At 42.2% G+C, this 16601-nt stretch overlaps 2 protein-coding genes across 2 annotated transcripts in view; both read left to right on the top strand.

Moving 5' to 3' along the window:
• Positions 1–12779, top strand: part of abcc8 (ATP-binding cassette, sub-family C (CFTR/MRP), member 8) — a gene marked incomplete at its 5' end in the record, with an annotated part of 72372 nt that extends 59593 nt beyond the window's left edge. Inside the window, 9 exons of the mRNA XM_084059993.1 lie at positions 700–813; positions 990–1110; positions 1960–2090; positions 2942–3020; positions 3701–3809; positions 4425–4528; positions 6793–6926; positions 9521–9583; positions 11682–12779. Coding sequence (XP_083916119.1) covers positions 700–813; positions 990–1110; positions 1960–2090; positions 2942–3020; positions 3701–3809; positions 4425–4528; positions 6793–6926; positions 9521–9583; positions 11682–11819 — 993 coding nt within the window. The 3' untranslated portion in view covers positions 11820–12779. The remainder of the gene's footprint in view (positions 1–699; positions 814–989; positions 1111–1959; positions 2091–2941; positions 3021–3700; positions 3810–4424; positions 4529–6792; positions 6927–9520; positions 9584–11681) is intronic.
• Positions 12780–13821: 1042 nt separating this feature from the next.
• On the top strand, positions 13822–16375 carry kcnj11 (potassium inwardly rectifying channel subfamily J member 11). The gene is made up of 2 exons (XM_084059175.1): positions 13822–14931; positions 15437–16375. The coding sequence occupies exons 1-2, from the start codon at positions 14272–14274 to the stop codon at positions 15944–15946; spliced, it is 1170 nt and encodes a 389-aa protein (XP_083915301.1). The 5' UTR covers positions 13822–14271; the 3' UTR covers positions 15947–16375.
• Positions 16376–16601: the final 226 nt, after the last annotated feature.

Raw genomic sequence — 16601 nt, 5'->3', positions numbered from 1 at the left:
CATTCCAGGCTATTTCATACAGAGGCAAATAAGTCATACAGAGGGAAGCAAACCATTAATCTATCAATTGACTGTCCGAGAAAATGTATTCAAAATATTATTTCACAATCATACACATTTGTTGGGGCTAAAGCAATAATTATATTCCATAACTTTTTAAAAGTGTATGTATTATTTCTGTATAAACTTTAACCTGTGGTGTTTCACGGTGCTTTTCCTTTTCCAGCAACTACTCTCTCTGTGGGCATTCTGAGAATTACATCATTCTTTTCATGGCATTCGAGACTCACTGTGCCCATGCTGTAGTAGTAACCATCCTTGTTAGTGTATGGACAATATTCTGTATTGTATAGGCCATACTATATGTGCTGCTTGCATCTTACATATTTCACTCCTCCCGCATTATGCTCACTACACCGCAAATTCTGGAGCGTTCATTTAACTCTTACGGGTACATTTTTACACCCTTAGACTTAAATGAACTCCCGGGATATTGTTTTGTCTGAAGATGTCCTCCATATATTTGAATTCATCTCCATAGCTGGATTGTTTTAATGATATTGTCTCATATTGTTTACAGTAATATTAATGTAGTATTTGTAGTTATATGAATTATAAATGATTGCATATCAAGACACGTTTGTCTCTCTTACTCCTCTCAATGCCCATGTGCTCCTCTCTTTCTCTCTTTCCCCCTAGGAGTACATAGGAGCGTGTGTGGTTTTAGTAGCAGCGGTCGCCTCCATCACCAACGCCCTGACCAACCACTTGTCCACTGGCCTGGTGGGGCTGGGCCTGACTTATGCACTCATGGTAAGAGACCTATTTGTCGCTATAACTCGGGCATCACACCTTTTAATTTGATTTTGTAAAGTGGCCCATTTGAGGATGCATTGCCGTTGTCTCTGCATGCCCCTGGGGTCCCATACTGACATCTACCCAGCCTGCCTTTCAAAGCCCACCAAGTTAACGCGACCTCTGTGTATCAGGTCTCCAACTACATGAACTGGATGGTGCGGAATCTGGCAGACATGGAGGTGCAGCTCGGTTCAGTCCGGAGGATCAACGGCCTGCTTAAGACCGAAGCAGAGAACTACGAGGGGTTGCTCAGTGAGTACTGCCATCGTGTACGGTTTCACCTTATATTAAACCATCTTTCACATTGGTAGCAGCTGCACGATTAGATTGCCCCGAGCAACCATCTGAGGTCAACGAAGCAATTTCCTGCCCTCTAATGGTTAAATTCAATATGTGTGAGAGTTAATCTAAATATATCATTTGACAGCTGAACTGGAGAGTCCTTCTGCTGACCAGCAGAGCCATTTGGTGTTTTCGTTTTTTTTATCTCATGTGAGCTAATTTTCAGTTAGCATAGTCTTTTATGTCCCCTCTTTGCAATGTTCGAAGTGAACATTCCAAATGTGGTACCATTAATCATGTCATGAATTAATCGAGAGCTCTTAATGACCAATCTAACCTGGAACAAGCTGTAATTCTCAGAGACCACAACAACACGATGCAAAGAAATGTCTACGTATATATTACAGAAGACACAGCATCTTATCTCTGAGGTTATGTGGATACAGTTAACCAAACTTTGATTGCTCAATGTTTCAAAACACAAGATGCTGTCCTCGACAAACCTTTTGGAATGAAAGAAATGTATACTCATTAGGCTGCTCATGAGTACAGAGCAGAAATGATAAATGATCCATATACAGTAAACAGACTCGCTCCTAATTGGATAATTAAGAATCCATATGATTGATTTAATACTCACACAACAAAGTCTAAATCAGGCATTCCCTCATCCTCATTAATAAGAACTGTGTTGCAGCCACAGACACAGACCTCATCAGATTTCAGCTGTTGCATTTTCTTGTCTGTCTGTCTGTCTGTCTGTCTGTCTGTCTGTCTGTCTGTCTGTCTGTCTGTCTGTCTGTCTGCCTGTCTGTCCAGCTGCGTCCCAGGTCCCTGATGGCTGGCCCCAGCAGGGAGAAATCCAGATCCAGAACCTGAGTGTCCGTTACGATACCACACTGAAACCTGTCCTCAAGAATGTCAATGCACACATCAGCCCAGGGCAGAAGGTACAGTACTGTAGCGAAATGCACAACTATCTCCGTGTTTTAACTTTTTGATCACACACAAGCATCAAAAGTAGCAGATCTACAAGCTCGAAACGTGGCGTGAAGCGGCGCGTTTTGACCTTATAGATCTGCTACTTTCGCTATTTCTGAATTGGAATCCTGAAAAGTAACAGTTTTGGACGTATGAGTTTTCCACCCTACAGAGACGACATACTGTACATACATGCTCATATGACAAGGGGAAGTGCTGTAGGAATTTATGCAGCTGCAGGAGGGTTCGTTTTTGTTCTTCTAATAAATCAAATTCTAAAGAATGATAAATGGGGTACATTTGGGGCATACCTTGATTGATGTATCTATCAAATCTTCTTGTATTACTGAAAAAACAGGCACTGATTGATTTTTACCTGAACCAAAGTTAGCAACCTCTGAGTTGTGAGGCCCAACCTCAGAGGTCCAAACCTCTGAGTTGTGAGGCCCAAACCTCTGAGTTGTTTCCTGCAGAAATGGACTCTATTAGATCAATTCAAAATGGTAAAAGTTCTGGTTTCTGTAAAGAGTTTACAGGAAATATGAAAGTCGGATATCTCTGTTCCTGCTCAGGATTCTCTCTCACTCAATTGAATCAATGGAACAGTCAGACATTAAACTGATCCCTCTTCGTGCAGAGCAATCTCCATGTTTAAAGTTCAAGTTCAAGATCTTTACCAAAATACTAAAAATAAATTCATGCATTGAAAATAAAATAATAGTTGAGTCACAAAGTGCTTTACTGGTATAAAATTGTATATTATTTATAGTATGATTCTATATGATAGAACGATCTTGGCTGAGACTGTGTTTGTACCCAGGTGGGAATCTGTGGCAGAACAGGCAGTGGCAAATCCTCTTTCTCCCTGGCATTTTTCCGCATGGTGGACATGTTTGAAGGTAAATAGTCAGGGTTGTTATTTTTAAGATGTTTAAAGCTGCAGTCCGTAACTTTTTAACCGCTTCAGGCAGTACTACTTGTCAACTAGTACAGTAGGTGTCCTACCCGATAGCAGGGTCTAGATTTCACACTGAAAAAGTATAGTGAGACCACCTCCTATCACTGCAGATGTTGTATTGTATTGACATAATATTCTATCATACCAGCTCAGTGGCCTTGTGGTTAGAGTGTCCACCCTGAGATTGGGAGGTCGGGGTTCAATCCTCCAGCTGGGTCATACCAAAGACTATAAAATGGTACCCAGTGCCTCCCTGCTTGGCACTAACACAACATTGGCACAACATTAAGGGTTGGTACTGTAAGTCCCTGTGCGGGACGTAGTAGCATCTTGTCCAGGGGGTGTACTTGTACATCATGGCTTGGGGATGTACATCAAGCTGCCTCACACTACAGAAACAGGAGATAGGCTCCTGCCCATATGGGCCATATGGTTGGGTACCATTGGATACATAATACAGATTGCTTTAAATACAATTGTATTCATTCATTATGTTCCGGATTGCAGCTTTTATAACAAACGCTAGTTTAAGGTTTCTGAATACATATTTTACATATTTTATAATATAGCACAAAAGTTGTTTTATTCAGTTCTATGTGATGAACTGTTTCTTGTAACCAGGGAGGATCGTTATAGATGACATAGACATCGCTCAGCTGCCTCTGCAGACCCTCCGCTCTCGGTTCTCCATCATCCTCCAGGATCCCATCCTGTTCAGTGGAAGCATCCGGTAAGATGCCACCCTGCCAGTACTGCTGGTCTCACTGTTCATTACAAATTACAGGACCACTTCACCTATTTTCAACCTATCTTCATATAATTGGTCCACACCAATGCTCATTATATGGTACCATATTATCTACTTGGTCTGTCTCAGAGGAGAACTGTGAACAGCTCAGAAACCTGCCTAGCAGTGACGTCATCGGTAGGCAGGTTTGGTAATTTCAAACTTTCAAAAATGTTTTGTATTTAATTTGTTATTGACGCAAGAACAATGGCTTCTATTTTAGCATGCTAACTTTCCAGGAATAGAAACTGAACTGTCCACAGCCCTCCCCCGAGACATAAAACGAGTAGACAAAAATGGTACCATATTAAGATGAGTATTAGTGAGGACCAATTATATGATTCGTGAAGGGCCAGCAGTCATACTGTGTTTGGACATTTATTATGAAATTGTATGGAACGTCGTGAACATCGTGTGCGTGCGTGTGTGTGTGTGTGTGTGTGTGTGTGTGTGTGTGTGTGTGTGTGTGTGTGTGTGTGTGTGTGTGTGTGTGTGTGTGTGTGTGTGTGTGTGTGTGTGTGTGTGTGTGCGTGTGCGTGCGTGTGTGTGCGTGTGTAGCTTCAACCTGGATCCAGAGATGAAGGCTACAGATGAGATGCTGTGGGAAGCTCTGGAGATCGCACAGCTGAAACCTGTGGTCAAATCTTTACCAGGAGGCCTGGGTGAGTGTGAAAAAGAGAGATGGTTGGTTAACACTGTACAATAACTATTAGTGAGCTACTTACAAATGACTTGTTAAGTATTTGTTAATAGTTGATTAAAAAACTTGCAGTTGTTTTAAGCTACTTACTAATGACTTGCTAGTACTACTTTCAGTACAAGCCATGCTGCCAACTCCAGACCAGAGAAGAAGTCATGCAATTTTATTATACGCTAATATAATATAATATAATATAATATAATATAATATAATATAATATAATATAATATAATACAATAAACTTGTTGTGTAGGATGAGGAAGGTTTGATTTATACACCGGTGCATAACTAAATAGCAATCAGGGTGATTGGTGACATGCAGTGTATGATGGGTTACATATCCTCAACTGTTTAACTAACTAACCTCAATGTGTAGTCATGGCATCAGGCACAAACAAATCAAAAACAACTCTTTCTGCTCTAGTGTATTCATAGAGTGCTGAGCAGCCATGGTTCAGAAAAGAGCAAGGACAAGCACTTTTAATTTATATTAAAAGACATTTATATAACATTCTTTTTCTTGTCGTTCCGACCACTGAAATGTGCTTTACAATATACTTCACATAACCCATTCACACACACCTGCCTACCAGTGAAGTTATGTGTTATAATGCAATTTACAACTTATGCATTTAGCAGATGTTTTTATCCAGAGCGAGATCAGAGTAAGCAGTAAGAATGAACCCTAGTCAGCAAACAGCAAGGTAAATAGTCACATAAGTAGAGTGCAGAGAGAACAATCTGTAATGCCTCAGAGAAACTAGGATACCAGGTAAACAATGAACCTAGCATCTATCTAAACAACTCTCTAAAACATATTCTAAACATTTGTGGTCAAGAAAAAAACACATCTAATAACAGAAACGTGAACAAGTAGTCAAACTATATTGGCATAGAAGAAACTAGCATCTATCAAGAAGTGAGAAACTAACAACTATTGAAAAACAAAAAAGTAGGGATATAAGGAGTAGTGCCAGGATGTTAGGTGGAGTCTGACATGTGCTTTATCCTGGTGTTCACTAGAGCCATAATCGATCATCACCCACCAGTAAATGAACGGCTAATTAACTGTGCCCTCTCATTTAGCTAATGTGTTGTAGCGCGTGTGGTAGGAGGCTGGTTGTCACTGTCACTTAATGATTTGTACAGTGGACACTCAATAAATGCTTACAGTATATTAACTACAATGACAAACACATTGGATGCATACAACTCAGTGAGATGAATAACATTGTTTCTGATGCAAAGGGACTCTGTTTTGATTTCCCCACACTGCTGTCTAATCAATGAAATTGTTTTAAATCATTAACCGCTTAAAGCCTGTATACTTCGCTGACCGGATTCCCCCAGCTGTCTGTACTTGGTCCGCACCTTTTCCCCATCTACACCAAATCTCTTTGCTGAAAATAGTCAATCTACAACTCACAATGCATTGCAACGTGACGCGTTGTGAGCTTGTACATAGGCTGTTTTCGCCAAATGTTGGTCCCAGAATAGGGATGCTACTGTAGTGTCCATGTGGTTCAAACATAAAATGGTTTGACATGTTACTGTACAGTACGGTATCTAAGAAAATACCATGTGTACGGTATTTCACTGTATTTTATATTTATTTTATTTTATTTTTTACTTTATGTTAACTGGTAGTGAATCATTTTCTACTTTGTTTATGCTTAAATGTATCAGCTAAACTCTGATAGATAATTTCCCATATTACGTTTTATTAGCCTATCACATTTTATAAGCCATGTATTGCCCAAATGAAACTGACTGACACATTATGAATTGAGTAAAAATATTTTAAAGCTTAGTGTTGTTCTTTCATTTACATTTTATGCGCATATTAAAATTAAAACAAAAGAATACAGTGGGCCCGGAAATCTTCAATACCATCAATACCGTGGCTGTTTGCAGCTCGATATACGGAAAAACGGTATACCGTGACCATCCCTACTGGTGAACTCAGGTTTACAAATGGTATGACAGGTTTACAAATGCCTCAACAAGAGTCAGACACTTTAATGCCTTCTTACTGCCACGTGCAGTGGAAATTATGTAGGTCCATTCACACCTAAATAAAAGATAAAAATGGTAAAAGTTTGCAAAGTTTGCAATTCAGATTTTATGTATCACAGTTTTGAGTTTTATTTTTCACAAATGCCTATCACAAATGTGAGCAGAAATCTCATGCAGCTTCATTTCTGTTGGTTATTTGTGTTCCATTAGATGCCATGGTGACTGAGGGAGGAGAGAACTTCAGTCAGGGTCAGAGACAGCTGTTCTGTCTGGCCAGGGCCTTTGTGAGGAAGAGCAGCATCCTCATCATGGACGAAGCCACTGCATCTATAGATATGGCCACAGTGAGTGTGTGTCTATTGTGTCCATTTAACTCTGAGAGTGTACAAATACAGTACATGTGTGTACAAGATGATAATAAATGTTGATCTTATCTGAACAACTAGCAACAAAAACATACATTTTACTAGCATAAAGTCTAGCATGATGATCCCATTAATTGATTATTCAATTAATTATCTAAGCCCTTAGCTTAAGAGTCACCATTATTGTTGAATAACACTACTTAGTATTGTGTATAATTATGTTCTGTAGAGCAGGCATAAGGGGGATATATGGAAACAGTACGGAAAAAGTAAATTAGGGGAAAGGTGGCTCAGGGACAGAAGTTCCTGCCAATCTTCGTTTAGACTGAGGTTTGAATCCTTCACGATGCATCTGGCTTGGCCAGGCGCTCCAACAAGCTGGTCTGTCGCTTGGGCGGGGAGGCTGTACAGCAGGGACTGGGAGCTGTACTGAGAGGAATAGCGTGTTCCTCCACATGTGAAACTTCTCACTGTCAGGTGAAAAGAAGCATCTGGTAACTTCATGTGTATCAGATGAGACACATGGTTGACTACACACTCCCCAGGGCCAACCAGTAGAGGTCAGCAGTGACAGGGACTATATGGGAGAATCGGGAATTGACATAAATTGGGAGAAGAAAATGGGGGTGTGGATGAAGATACAAATGCTAATTGAAACAACTCATTTGTATATTAAACATACAGTAAAGGTATAAGGGTCAAAGGGTTATAATGAAAGGAACAAGATGGGATAGGCTGGAGAGGGCAGAAAGAAATGCTGAGTGAGTAACAAGGTCACAAGTTTTTCATCTGTAGACATGACAACATGTAGCAAGGAGGGAGAGGTTGACCAACGTTTAACTACAACAACCTGGAAAATGATAGGCAGCTGCAAAGGAAGATGAGACCATGAAGGAAGAAAAAGAGGCTTGTGTTACGAATCCATTTATACACCCTCAGTTGTTAAATGAATACAGGCTTTGACTGTGTAGTGCAGGCATTTGCAGCTCTCAGCTTCAGTCAGTCCAAGAACGCCTGAAGGGAGACAGTGTAAGCAAATGACTGCTTCCCACTTCAGTTACTTTCACTTATGCATACTGACTACTGACACACACACACACACACACACACACACACACACACACACACACACACACACACACACACACACACACACACACACACACACACACACACACACGCTAGGATTGTAAACTGCCAGCCAGAATGTCCGGCATGATTACAGTTTACATTTGTATTAAATACAGCCATATCAATGGTCAATGTACGCCATGAACGACACTAGAGTGTTGTGGTGCTAAATAACCAATTAGAGCTTGACATTACATCACTTACATGCCCACATGCTTAACTGTGGGGCTTACAAGGATTGATACATACTGTGCATTGTGAATTGCAATCGCTGCGAAATTATCGCAAAACAAGCAGATGACCACCGCTGATTTGCTGTGATATTAATGATAAATTGCTGGTCTTTTTTTTCATCCAGGATGTCTGGAGGGAATCATATTTTCTGGCTTTTGTCCTAAAAAAGTCCAGAACTGGCAAAATGGCATATATGCCGCCAATTACCGGCCTAATGTGACCACTGGCACACACACACACAGAATCAGAATCAGGTTTATTGTCACATCACAGGTTTACAAGGTAAAAAAGTGGGTGAAATTTGTTTTTGTACATCACTCCCATCGCAACGTTAGATTCCGTAGAAAGAAGAGTGGGGAGAGAGAAGAAGAAGAGGGGTAGGGGGCAAGTGCACACACACACACACACACACACACACACACACACACACACACACACACACACACGCACACACACGCACACGCACACACCTTTGCAAAACAGGATCCAGTTACAGTACTGTATGTGGTGTCATTGAATGCCCTGTTCATTAATATACTTAAATGGCCTGTCGCAAAGTCAGTTTGTACTGGCAATGTGGCACAGGCCCCTCAGGGAATAAAGAGCTGAGCTTGTCATGCAGGAGATGATGCAGTTAGTTCTGACAAGATAAGGAGAGCTTGAAAACTAACATCCTAGAGGCCCTGGAGCGGTTGGAAAGTCAAGGGGTCCTTGTCATCTTGAAGTAAGACCTTTATCTCTGCATGAAGAATGGGTTTAGGACTACAGCAACCAGTATCACCTTTTCTATATCAGCATGGGTCTGTTACATTATGCACACTCACGGCGAGAGAGTTTGACCCTAAAATACACTTACAGTAAAGCTGTTTTACTGTAAAACATAACAGTAATGGTACTTTAAGTGTGTGTGTGTGTGTGTGTGTGTGTGTGTGTGTGTGTGTGTGTGTGTGTGTGTGTGTGTGTGTGTGTGTGTGTGTGTGTGTGTGTGTGTGTGTGTGTGTGTGTGTGTGTGTGTGTGTGTGTGTGTGTGTGTGCGTGTGTGCGTGCGTGCGTGCGTGCGTGCGTGCGTGCGTGCGTGCGAGAGAGAATTATGAGGGTGTGGTTGGTCTGTCATACTATATTGACATGTCTTGCTTTGCATGGGATTCTCAATCAGCATTGGGTTCTGTTTTGTTGAAGCTTCCCCTTTTATGCATTCTTCCCTACAGGAGAGTATCCTGCAGAAAGTGGTGATGACTGCCTTTGCTGATCGCACAGTGGTTATTATAGCAGTGAGTATCACCCAGGCACACAGTGGTTACCATGGACTGATTTTAGTCATTTGGATTCCACATTATGTCTTTTATGGAAGGATGTCATGCATCGAAAATAGGTCTACAAATAAATCTACAAGCTCACAACACGTCTGCGACACGTTTTAGTTATTTTAAGATTAAAGAGTATTTGAAGTGGTTAAAGTAGCAATAGAATATGTATATGTTCAATCTCCCAGAAAACCCAAATGATCTTGGATATTTCATAAAAGCAAAGGTTAAAGGCTCAATCTGTGATTTATACAACCAAACATCATAATCTATTCTTATAATTTTATTTTATTGTTTATGAAACACAGCGCTATAGAGTGTGGGCGCTCTTTTCACGCTGTTTCACAAATCGCACATAAGGACTTAACGTAACAAAATCTTTCAGTCGCAAGATTTTATTTTGCTTAAATCCCTGGGTTACTATAGCAGTGAGTGAGTATCTCCCTAGTACACAGTGGTTACTATAGCAGTGAGTATCATCAGCCACAGTGGTTACTATAGCAGTGAGTGAGTATCTCCCTAGTACACAGTGGTTACTATAGCAGTGAGTATGACCCTAGTACACAGTGATTACTATAGCAGTGAGTATCACTCGGTGGTGTGTTCTACCGTGTTACGCTATATACGTAGTGTGACCTGCAGAAAATGTTCGTTGCCAAGCGACCGTTTCATTTCATTTCATCCATTGAAAAAGCGCTAGCATATCTCGACAACCATGGAGATGTCGTGCAAGGAATGATTATCGTATCCCTCAGAAAAACACTAAAACACACCACTGGTATCACCCTAGTACACACTCACAGTGACTACTATAGCAGTGAGTATCACCCTAGTACACAGTGACTGCTATAGCAGTGAGTATGACCCTGCTGCAGTGTCCCTGCTTTCAGCACAATGTACTGTACATGTACAGTAGCTCTCCCCCCCCCCCTCTCTCTCTCTCTCTCTCCCTCTCTGGTTACCTTTAAATTGAACTCTGTCCTTCATTCTGCTGATGTCGTTTACTTTCATCCTAATTCTAGGCAAGAAACAACATTAAGTGACCCAGAATCACTAGCACTGCATAACCTGTTATATATTTAGAGGTGTGCATGCATTATGTAAAGCACGTTTTTTATGTGTCCAGTGAAATCGGAATGCCCTTAATTTCACCTTCTGCTTATACAAAACCCACCATAATGATGAGAACAACAGATAGCATAAATGACATGCTTTATGATGTGTATTTGACTGGAAAAGAGGATTTTAAAGTGGACGAATTGCAGAATCTGCAGCCTTTTAGAAGAGGACTGCAGCACGGCTACAGAAATGTAAAATCAAATGTCATGTTTAATACAGTGGTCACGTGACAAAGCCTAACATATAGCCTATAAACACAAGTTTCTTTTTACTTCCGGATGTGGAGCAGGTGCACTTCCTCTGGTGGCTCTCCATTTTTAAATGCAAGGCTTGACTCAGATATTGTACACTTTATTTTATTAAGCTACATCAGGAGCATAGTGTACAGATAGTTGTACACACTTACTTTTACAGTGCAAGCCTCCCTATCTGTGTATGGGGAGGCACTTCCTATATACTTAAATGTATGATAGTGTCACTCGCTGGGAAAAAAAGCTGATATTAAAGTGAAAAACGTGTCCCATTAATTGAAATGTGTGCGGGCTGCTCAGTCGGTAGAGCTCTCGCCTTTGGACCACAAGGTCATGGGTTCGATCCCGGGCACCGCCAAATGGGCACATGAGCAAGCACGGCTTGAGTGCGGTAAGTACTGGGAGCTGATGGTAAGTGTGGGGCTCCACCTCAGCAATCCATCTCCCGGGTGTCCAGCGCATTGGAACGGAGGAAGACTCCCGCGTTTTCAGCTAATACCAACAATAAGCTCTCTGACTTAATTACTTACTTGAAATGTGTTCTTTTTGGCAAGGGAAACCACCACATAGTGAAGTATGAATTAGCCCTTATGCTAAGGAGCCTGTTATCGGTCAAAATTATGAAATCATAGGCTCTCTGATCATATTAACATGTGAATAGTTAAACGCACAGTGACATGTGTGTGTTGTTGCAGCATCGTGTTCACACCATCCTGAATGCCGACCTAGTGATTGTGATGAAGCGAGGGATCATCCTGGAGTACGACACACCCCAGGCCCTGCTCGAGAAGGACGACAGCGTCTTCGCCTCCTTTGTGCGAGCTGACAAGTAGCGGAGAAATTGTAGCTTCATTCAGTGGTTCTCAACCTGTGGGTTGGGACCCCCCAGGTGGGTCCCCATATGTTTCTTTTTTTTTGGGGGGGATGGGTCCCCAGTTGACGGTGAAGTGTCAATTTAAGGACTTTTAAGACCTTTTTAATACCTCAAAAAATAAAAGTCCATTACTGCATCAAAAGTAATCAACAAACTATACTATAAAAACTGGTCAAACATTGGCCAAATTGTCAAATAATATAAGAAAGAGGCAAAAATTGTGAAAATAGCCGATCTACAAGCTGCCTTGTAACGCGAGGCGTTGTGAGCTTGTAGATCTGCTATTTTCACAATATTATTTGTGGAACCGAGTCAAACTAAATTGAATGCCTCAACTCTTACATTCCAAGTGCTTATCAGGGTGGGGGGGTCCCCAGTTCAAATTATTATTTTGAGGGGTCACGGCCTGAAAAGGTTGAAAACCACTGGCTTAATTTATACTCTGTCACACATGGGTGTCGCTTGGCAAAAAGGACAGATCTACAAGCTAACAACACTAGATGGATCTTTTTGGCGGGTGATACTGTCGTAGCCTGACACTCAGCCTGAATTTTCATTTAGTTTCACTCCAGAACCTTTTTTTTTTATGGCCGTGACTAGCGATTCAGGGGATGGAGCCAGGCTAATACTGTCGTACTACGGAGTATAAAATTAGGCTGTAGGGCAGAGGCCAGAAAGGAAAGGACAAAGGCAAGACATTCAAAGTGCAATTGTACCATGGATTATAATTATTTTTTAATCGTGTATTATATTTGTATATAAAAAATGTTATTTCTTTGTTAATAAAAACTTGAACTATCATTCAAAACCTGTGTTTTCCTTCTGGGTTGTTGTTGTTGTTGTTGTTTTGGGGGTGGTGGTGGTGGTGGTGGGGGGAGGACTTGGCTTGGGATGGTGGTGTTTTGTGTGTTTACGCCGATAGAAATAGGAAAGAGATTTTTTGTTTGTTTGACTTCATACAATTTGAAATGCTATCTATGCAATAATAGTGGTTCTCAAACCTTTTCATACCGAGGACCCCCAAATAAATATGTAGCCTATTTAGTATTTGGCCAAGGACCTCTATCTAAAAATCTTTTGTGCCAAAAATATTCCAGATTCTTCACATTGTTTTTAGATGTTTTGAAAATAGCCGATCTACAAGCTGACAACGCAAGCTTGTGGATCGGCTATTTTCAAATAGCCAATGAATAGGCTTAAAGTGGTTAAACTGAATTTGATGTAATTACAACTAATTTTGCTGGGGACCCCCTGGAACCCCCCCAAGGACCCCTGGGGGGTCCCCGGACCACACTTTGAGAAGCACTGCTATAGAGGACCATGCAGTCCTCTATAGTTTACAGGTTTCAGTGACATGTGGGAGAGCCATACCTACTGTATGCAGTAACAGACTTAAGACCCTGGCCTGAAGCATGAAGTGATCTGCTTATTTATCTATAAATGTCTGGGGTGTTATGAATGGGGAAGAGGGAGTCAGAGGTTATATTTATCATGTTATGGAAATGCCAGGGCTAATATTGTTACTGGTTATGGAGTCATTCTGATTTACTACTGCCCGGGTTGTGTGTACATTGTGTGCATGGGGGGGGGGACTTGAATCCCCTGTGAAGTGATAAATGGAAGTTAATGGAAAGATATTACTGTACTAAGTACCTGACCTGACCCAAGGTAGGCTATAGTTTACCATACTGCCTATAATGAAAATTAACTAATATGTTATGTGCATAGGTCTAACTCTGGGAATCCTCAGAATGCCCAGGAAGTTGACAACATTTGTTAAATTAACACATGGGGGTTACAGTGTACATGAAGGACAATAGGCTATAACGTCTGAATAGTGATAGGAGGAGGAACGCCCCCCCCCCCCCCCCCCCCCTCAACGCACAACACACTGTCAGCCCTGTATCACGTTACCCAGCTGCACTGAAGTGGCAGACAGAGAGCACAGCGTAGCACCGAGCGCTCTGCTCTGGACGCCTGCCTAGTGCCTTCTCATCTCAAGGTGATAAAACACGGGTTAGAGAAGAAGCCCGTTTATAATCCGGCATCGTTATGATTATGAACAACCTCCACGCAGCTCCGACCTTCTCTGGTCGGTGCTCTCGGCAAGCGTGCCGGCCCGGTGTGCGTGGTGGTGATTAATGGGTCAGGGACGGACCAGGGCGGGTGTCCGGTGATTTAGGGTGACTGACAGGGGACAGCTGCAGTGCTGAATGAGGATCTCGGGGGGACGAGCGTGGAGCACCTGACCTGCTGGGAGCAACGTGAGGAGCGCACATGCCTCCAGAAACTTCCCTGCCTCCAGCTGTCGCTCCGGAGCAACGGCTCACAGGCGAGTGTCTGCTGTAAAAGACACGGGACAGGGGATAGAGAGCCAAACAAAGTTCCCGAGTGAATAGTATGGGAGCGATATGTTGTCCAGGAAAGGACTTCTTCCTGAGGATTACCTGCTGACGCGCCTGGCCGAGGATGTCCAGCACCAGCCCAAGTTCAAGGCCACGCCGAGGAAGGCTCGGTTCGTGGGCAAGAGTGGGACCTGCAATGTGGCCCACACAAACATCCGCGAGCAGGGACGGTTCCTGCAGGACGTTTTCACGACCCTCGTGGATCAAAATTGGCTCCACACGCTCGTTATTTTCACCATGTCCTTCCTGTGCAGTTGGCTGCTGTTCGGGATGATCTGGTGGCTCATCGCCTTCGCGCACGGAGACCTGCACCAGACGGGGAACGACGACTTTGTCCCGTGCGTAACGGACATCCACTCCTTCTCCTCGGCCTTTCTGTTCTCCATAGAGGTCCAGGTGACGATCGGCTTTGGGGGTCGCATGGTCACGGAGGAGTGCGCGTCCGCCATCCTGCTTCTGATCATACAGAACATCGCGGGGCTGCTCATCAACGCCATTATGCTGGGCTGCATCTTCATGAAGACCGCGCAGGCGCACCGGCGCGCCGAGACGCTCATCTTCAGCAAGCACGCGGTGATCTCCGTGCGCAACGACAAGATGTGCTTCATGATCCGCCTGGGAGACCTGAGGAAGAGCATGATCATCAGCGCCACCGTGCGGATGCAGGTGCAGTGGTGTAAAGTAACTAAGTACATGTACTCAAGTACTGTACTTAAGTACAATTTGTTGGTATTGTTTACTTTATTGGAGTAGGCCTATTTCCATTTTTTTCAGTAGGCTACTTTTACTTCTACTCCACTACATCTCAGAGGCAAACATTATACTTTTACTCCACTATATACAATTATTTGAAAACTTTAGTTAGGCCTACTAGTTACTTTGCAGATATAGCCTACATCATTACCATTACATTATAAAACATACATTAACCACTTTAGCCCAATTTTATACCTAGGCTATTTGAAAATAGCCGATCTACATTAGTAGCCTACTTTTACTTTTGGTGCTTTAAGTATGTTTTGATGCCAATACTTTTGTACTTTAGTTTCAAGTAACACTTCGAACACACTAACACAGGCCTTTTACTAAACAGAGTGTTTTTGTATTGTGGTATTGCTACTTTTACTTAAGTAAAAATATTTGAGTACTTTTTCCACCACTGTGCATATAGGTGGTCAGGCGGACGACCACCCAGGAGGGCGAGGTTGTGCCCATCGATCAGATAGACATCGCCCTGGACAACCCCATAGACACCAGCGGCATCTTCCTGGTGTCGCCCCTCATCATCAGCCACGTGATCAACAAAGACAGTCCCCTGTACGACCTGTCGGCCTCGGACCTCCAGAACGAGGACGTGGAGGTGATCGTGGTGCTGGAGGGGGTCGTGGAGACCACGGGCATCACCACGCAGGCCAGGACCTCCTACGTGTCGGAGGAGATACTGTGGGGACAGCGTTTCGTCCCCACGGTCAACGAGGAGGACGGCATGTACGCGGTGGACTATTCCAAGTTCGGCAACACGGCCAAAGTGCCCACGCCGTACTGTAGCGCCAAGAGGCTGGATGAGGGAGGAGGTATTGCTCAGTTTAAACTGCAAGAGGGCGCCACCTTGCGGCCTGCCGTGAGAAGGCGCCAAACCGTGAAGAAGCGCGCTAGTACACTATCAGCATCCATTGGCTAGGGGAGTTGAGAAAAGGATTTTTATAATACAGTATCTGATCCATGTTCGTTAACATTTATAATGAAAACATGTTGGATAGAATTAGTTCATTCGAATTAACAAATCGGTTATAGAATGTGTTTTTAATTCACCTAATTGGTGGCACTGCAGTAGCCTACCTATAGCCTATAATTAAAAATCTACAAGTAACCTACATAATTCTGCACTATAGACCTACATAATATACTCCATTTGCTATCCCAAAACATATGCACGTATCAAAACGTTATTTACTCAGGGTGTCCCATTAAAAGCTAATGCACAAACTGGATGGCATGCTCTATGTGACTTATGCAATATCCCAAGCCATTAAATATATTAACATGTTTCTGTGCTATTTTACTTTTTTAAATATTTCAGTGAAATAAAATAAAACAACAGTTCTTTAAAGATGATGCGTAGGTTGTGTTTTATACATTTGACTTCTGAACAATATATATATATATATATATATATATATATATATATATATATATATATATATATATATATATATATATATATATATATATATATATATATATATATATATATATATATATATATATATATATATATATATATATATGGACCATTCTACCGAATTGGTTGAAATTGCAGTCCCACAATGAAAACA

This window comes from Gymnoscopelus microlampas, assembly GCF_963454915.1.
Source record: "Gymnoscopelus microlampas genome assembly, chromosome: 6".
In the NCBI taxonomy this organism is placed as follows: Eukaryota; Metazoa; Chordata; class Actinopteri; order Myctophiformes; family Myctophidae; genus Gymnoscopelus; species Gymnoscopelus microlampas.
This window is presented reverse-complemented; position numbering and strand designations above follow the sequence as displayed.

What these genes read in the sequence shown, in the direction of transcription:
- kcnj11 (XM_084059175.1), top strand. Translation starts at nt 14,272, where the DNA reads ATGTTGTCCAGGAAAGGACTTCTTCCTGAGGATTACCTGCTGACGCGC. An exon ending in GCGCCACCGTGCGGATGCAG is followed by an intron (nt 14,932 to 15,436) that starts GTGCAGTGGTGT and finishes CTGTGCATATAG; the next exon opens with GTGGTCAGGCGGACGACCAC.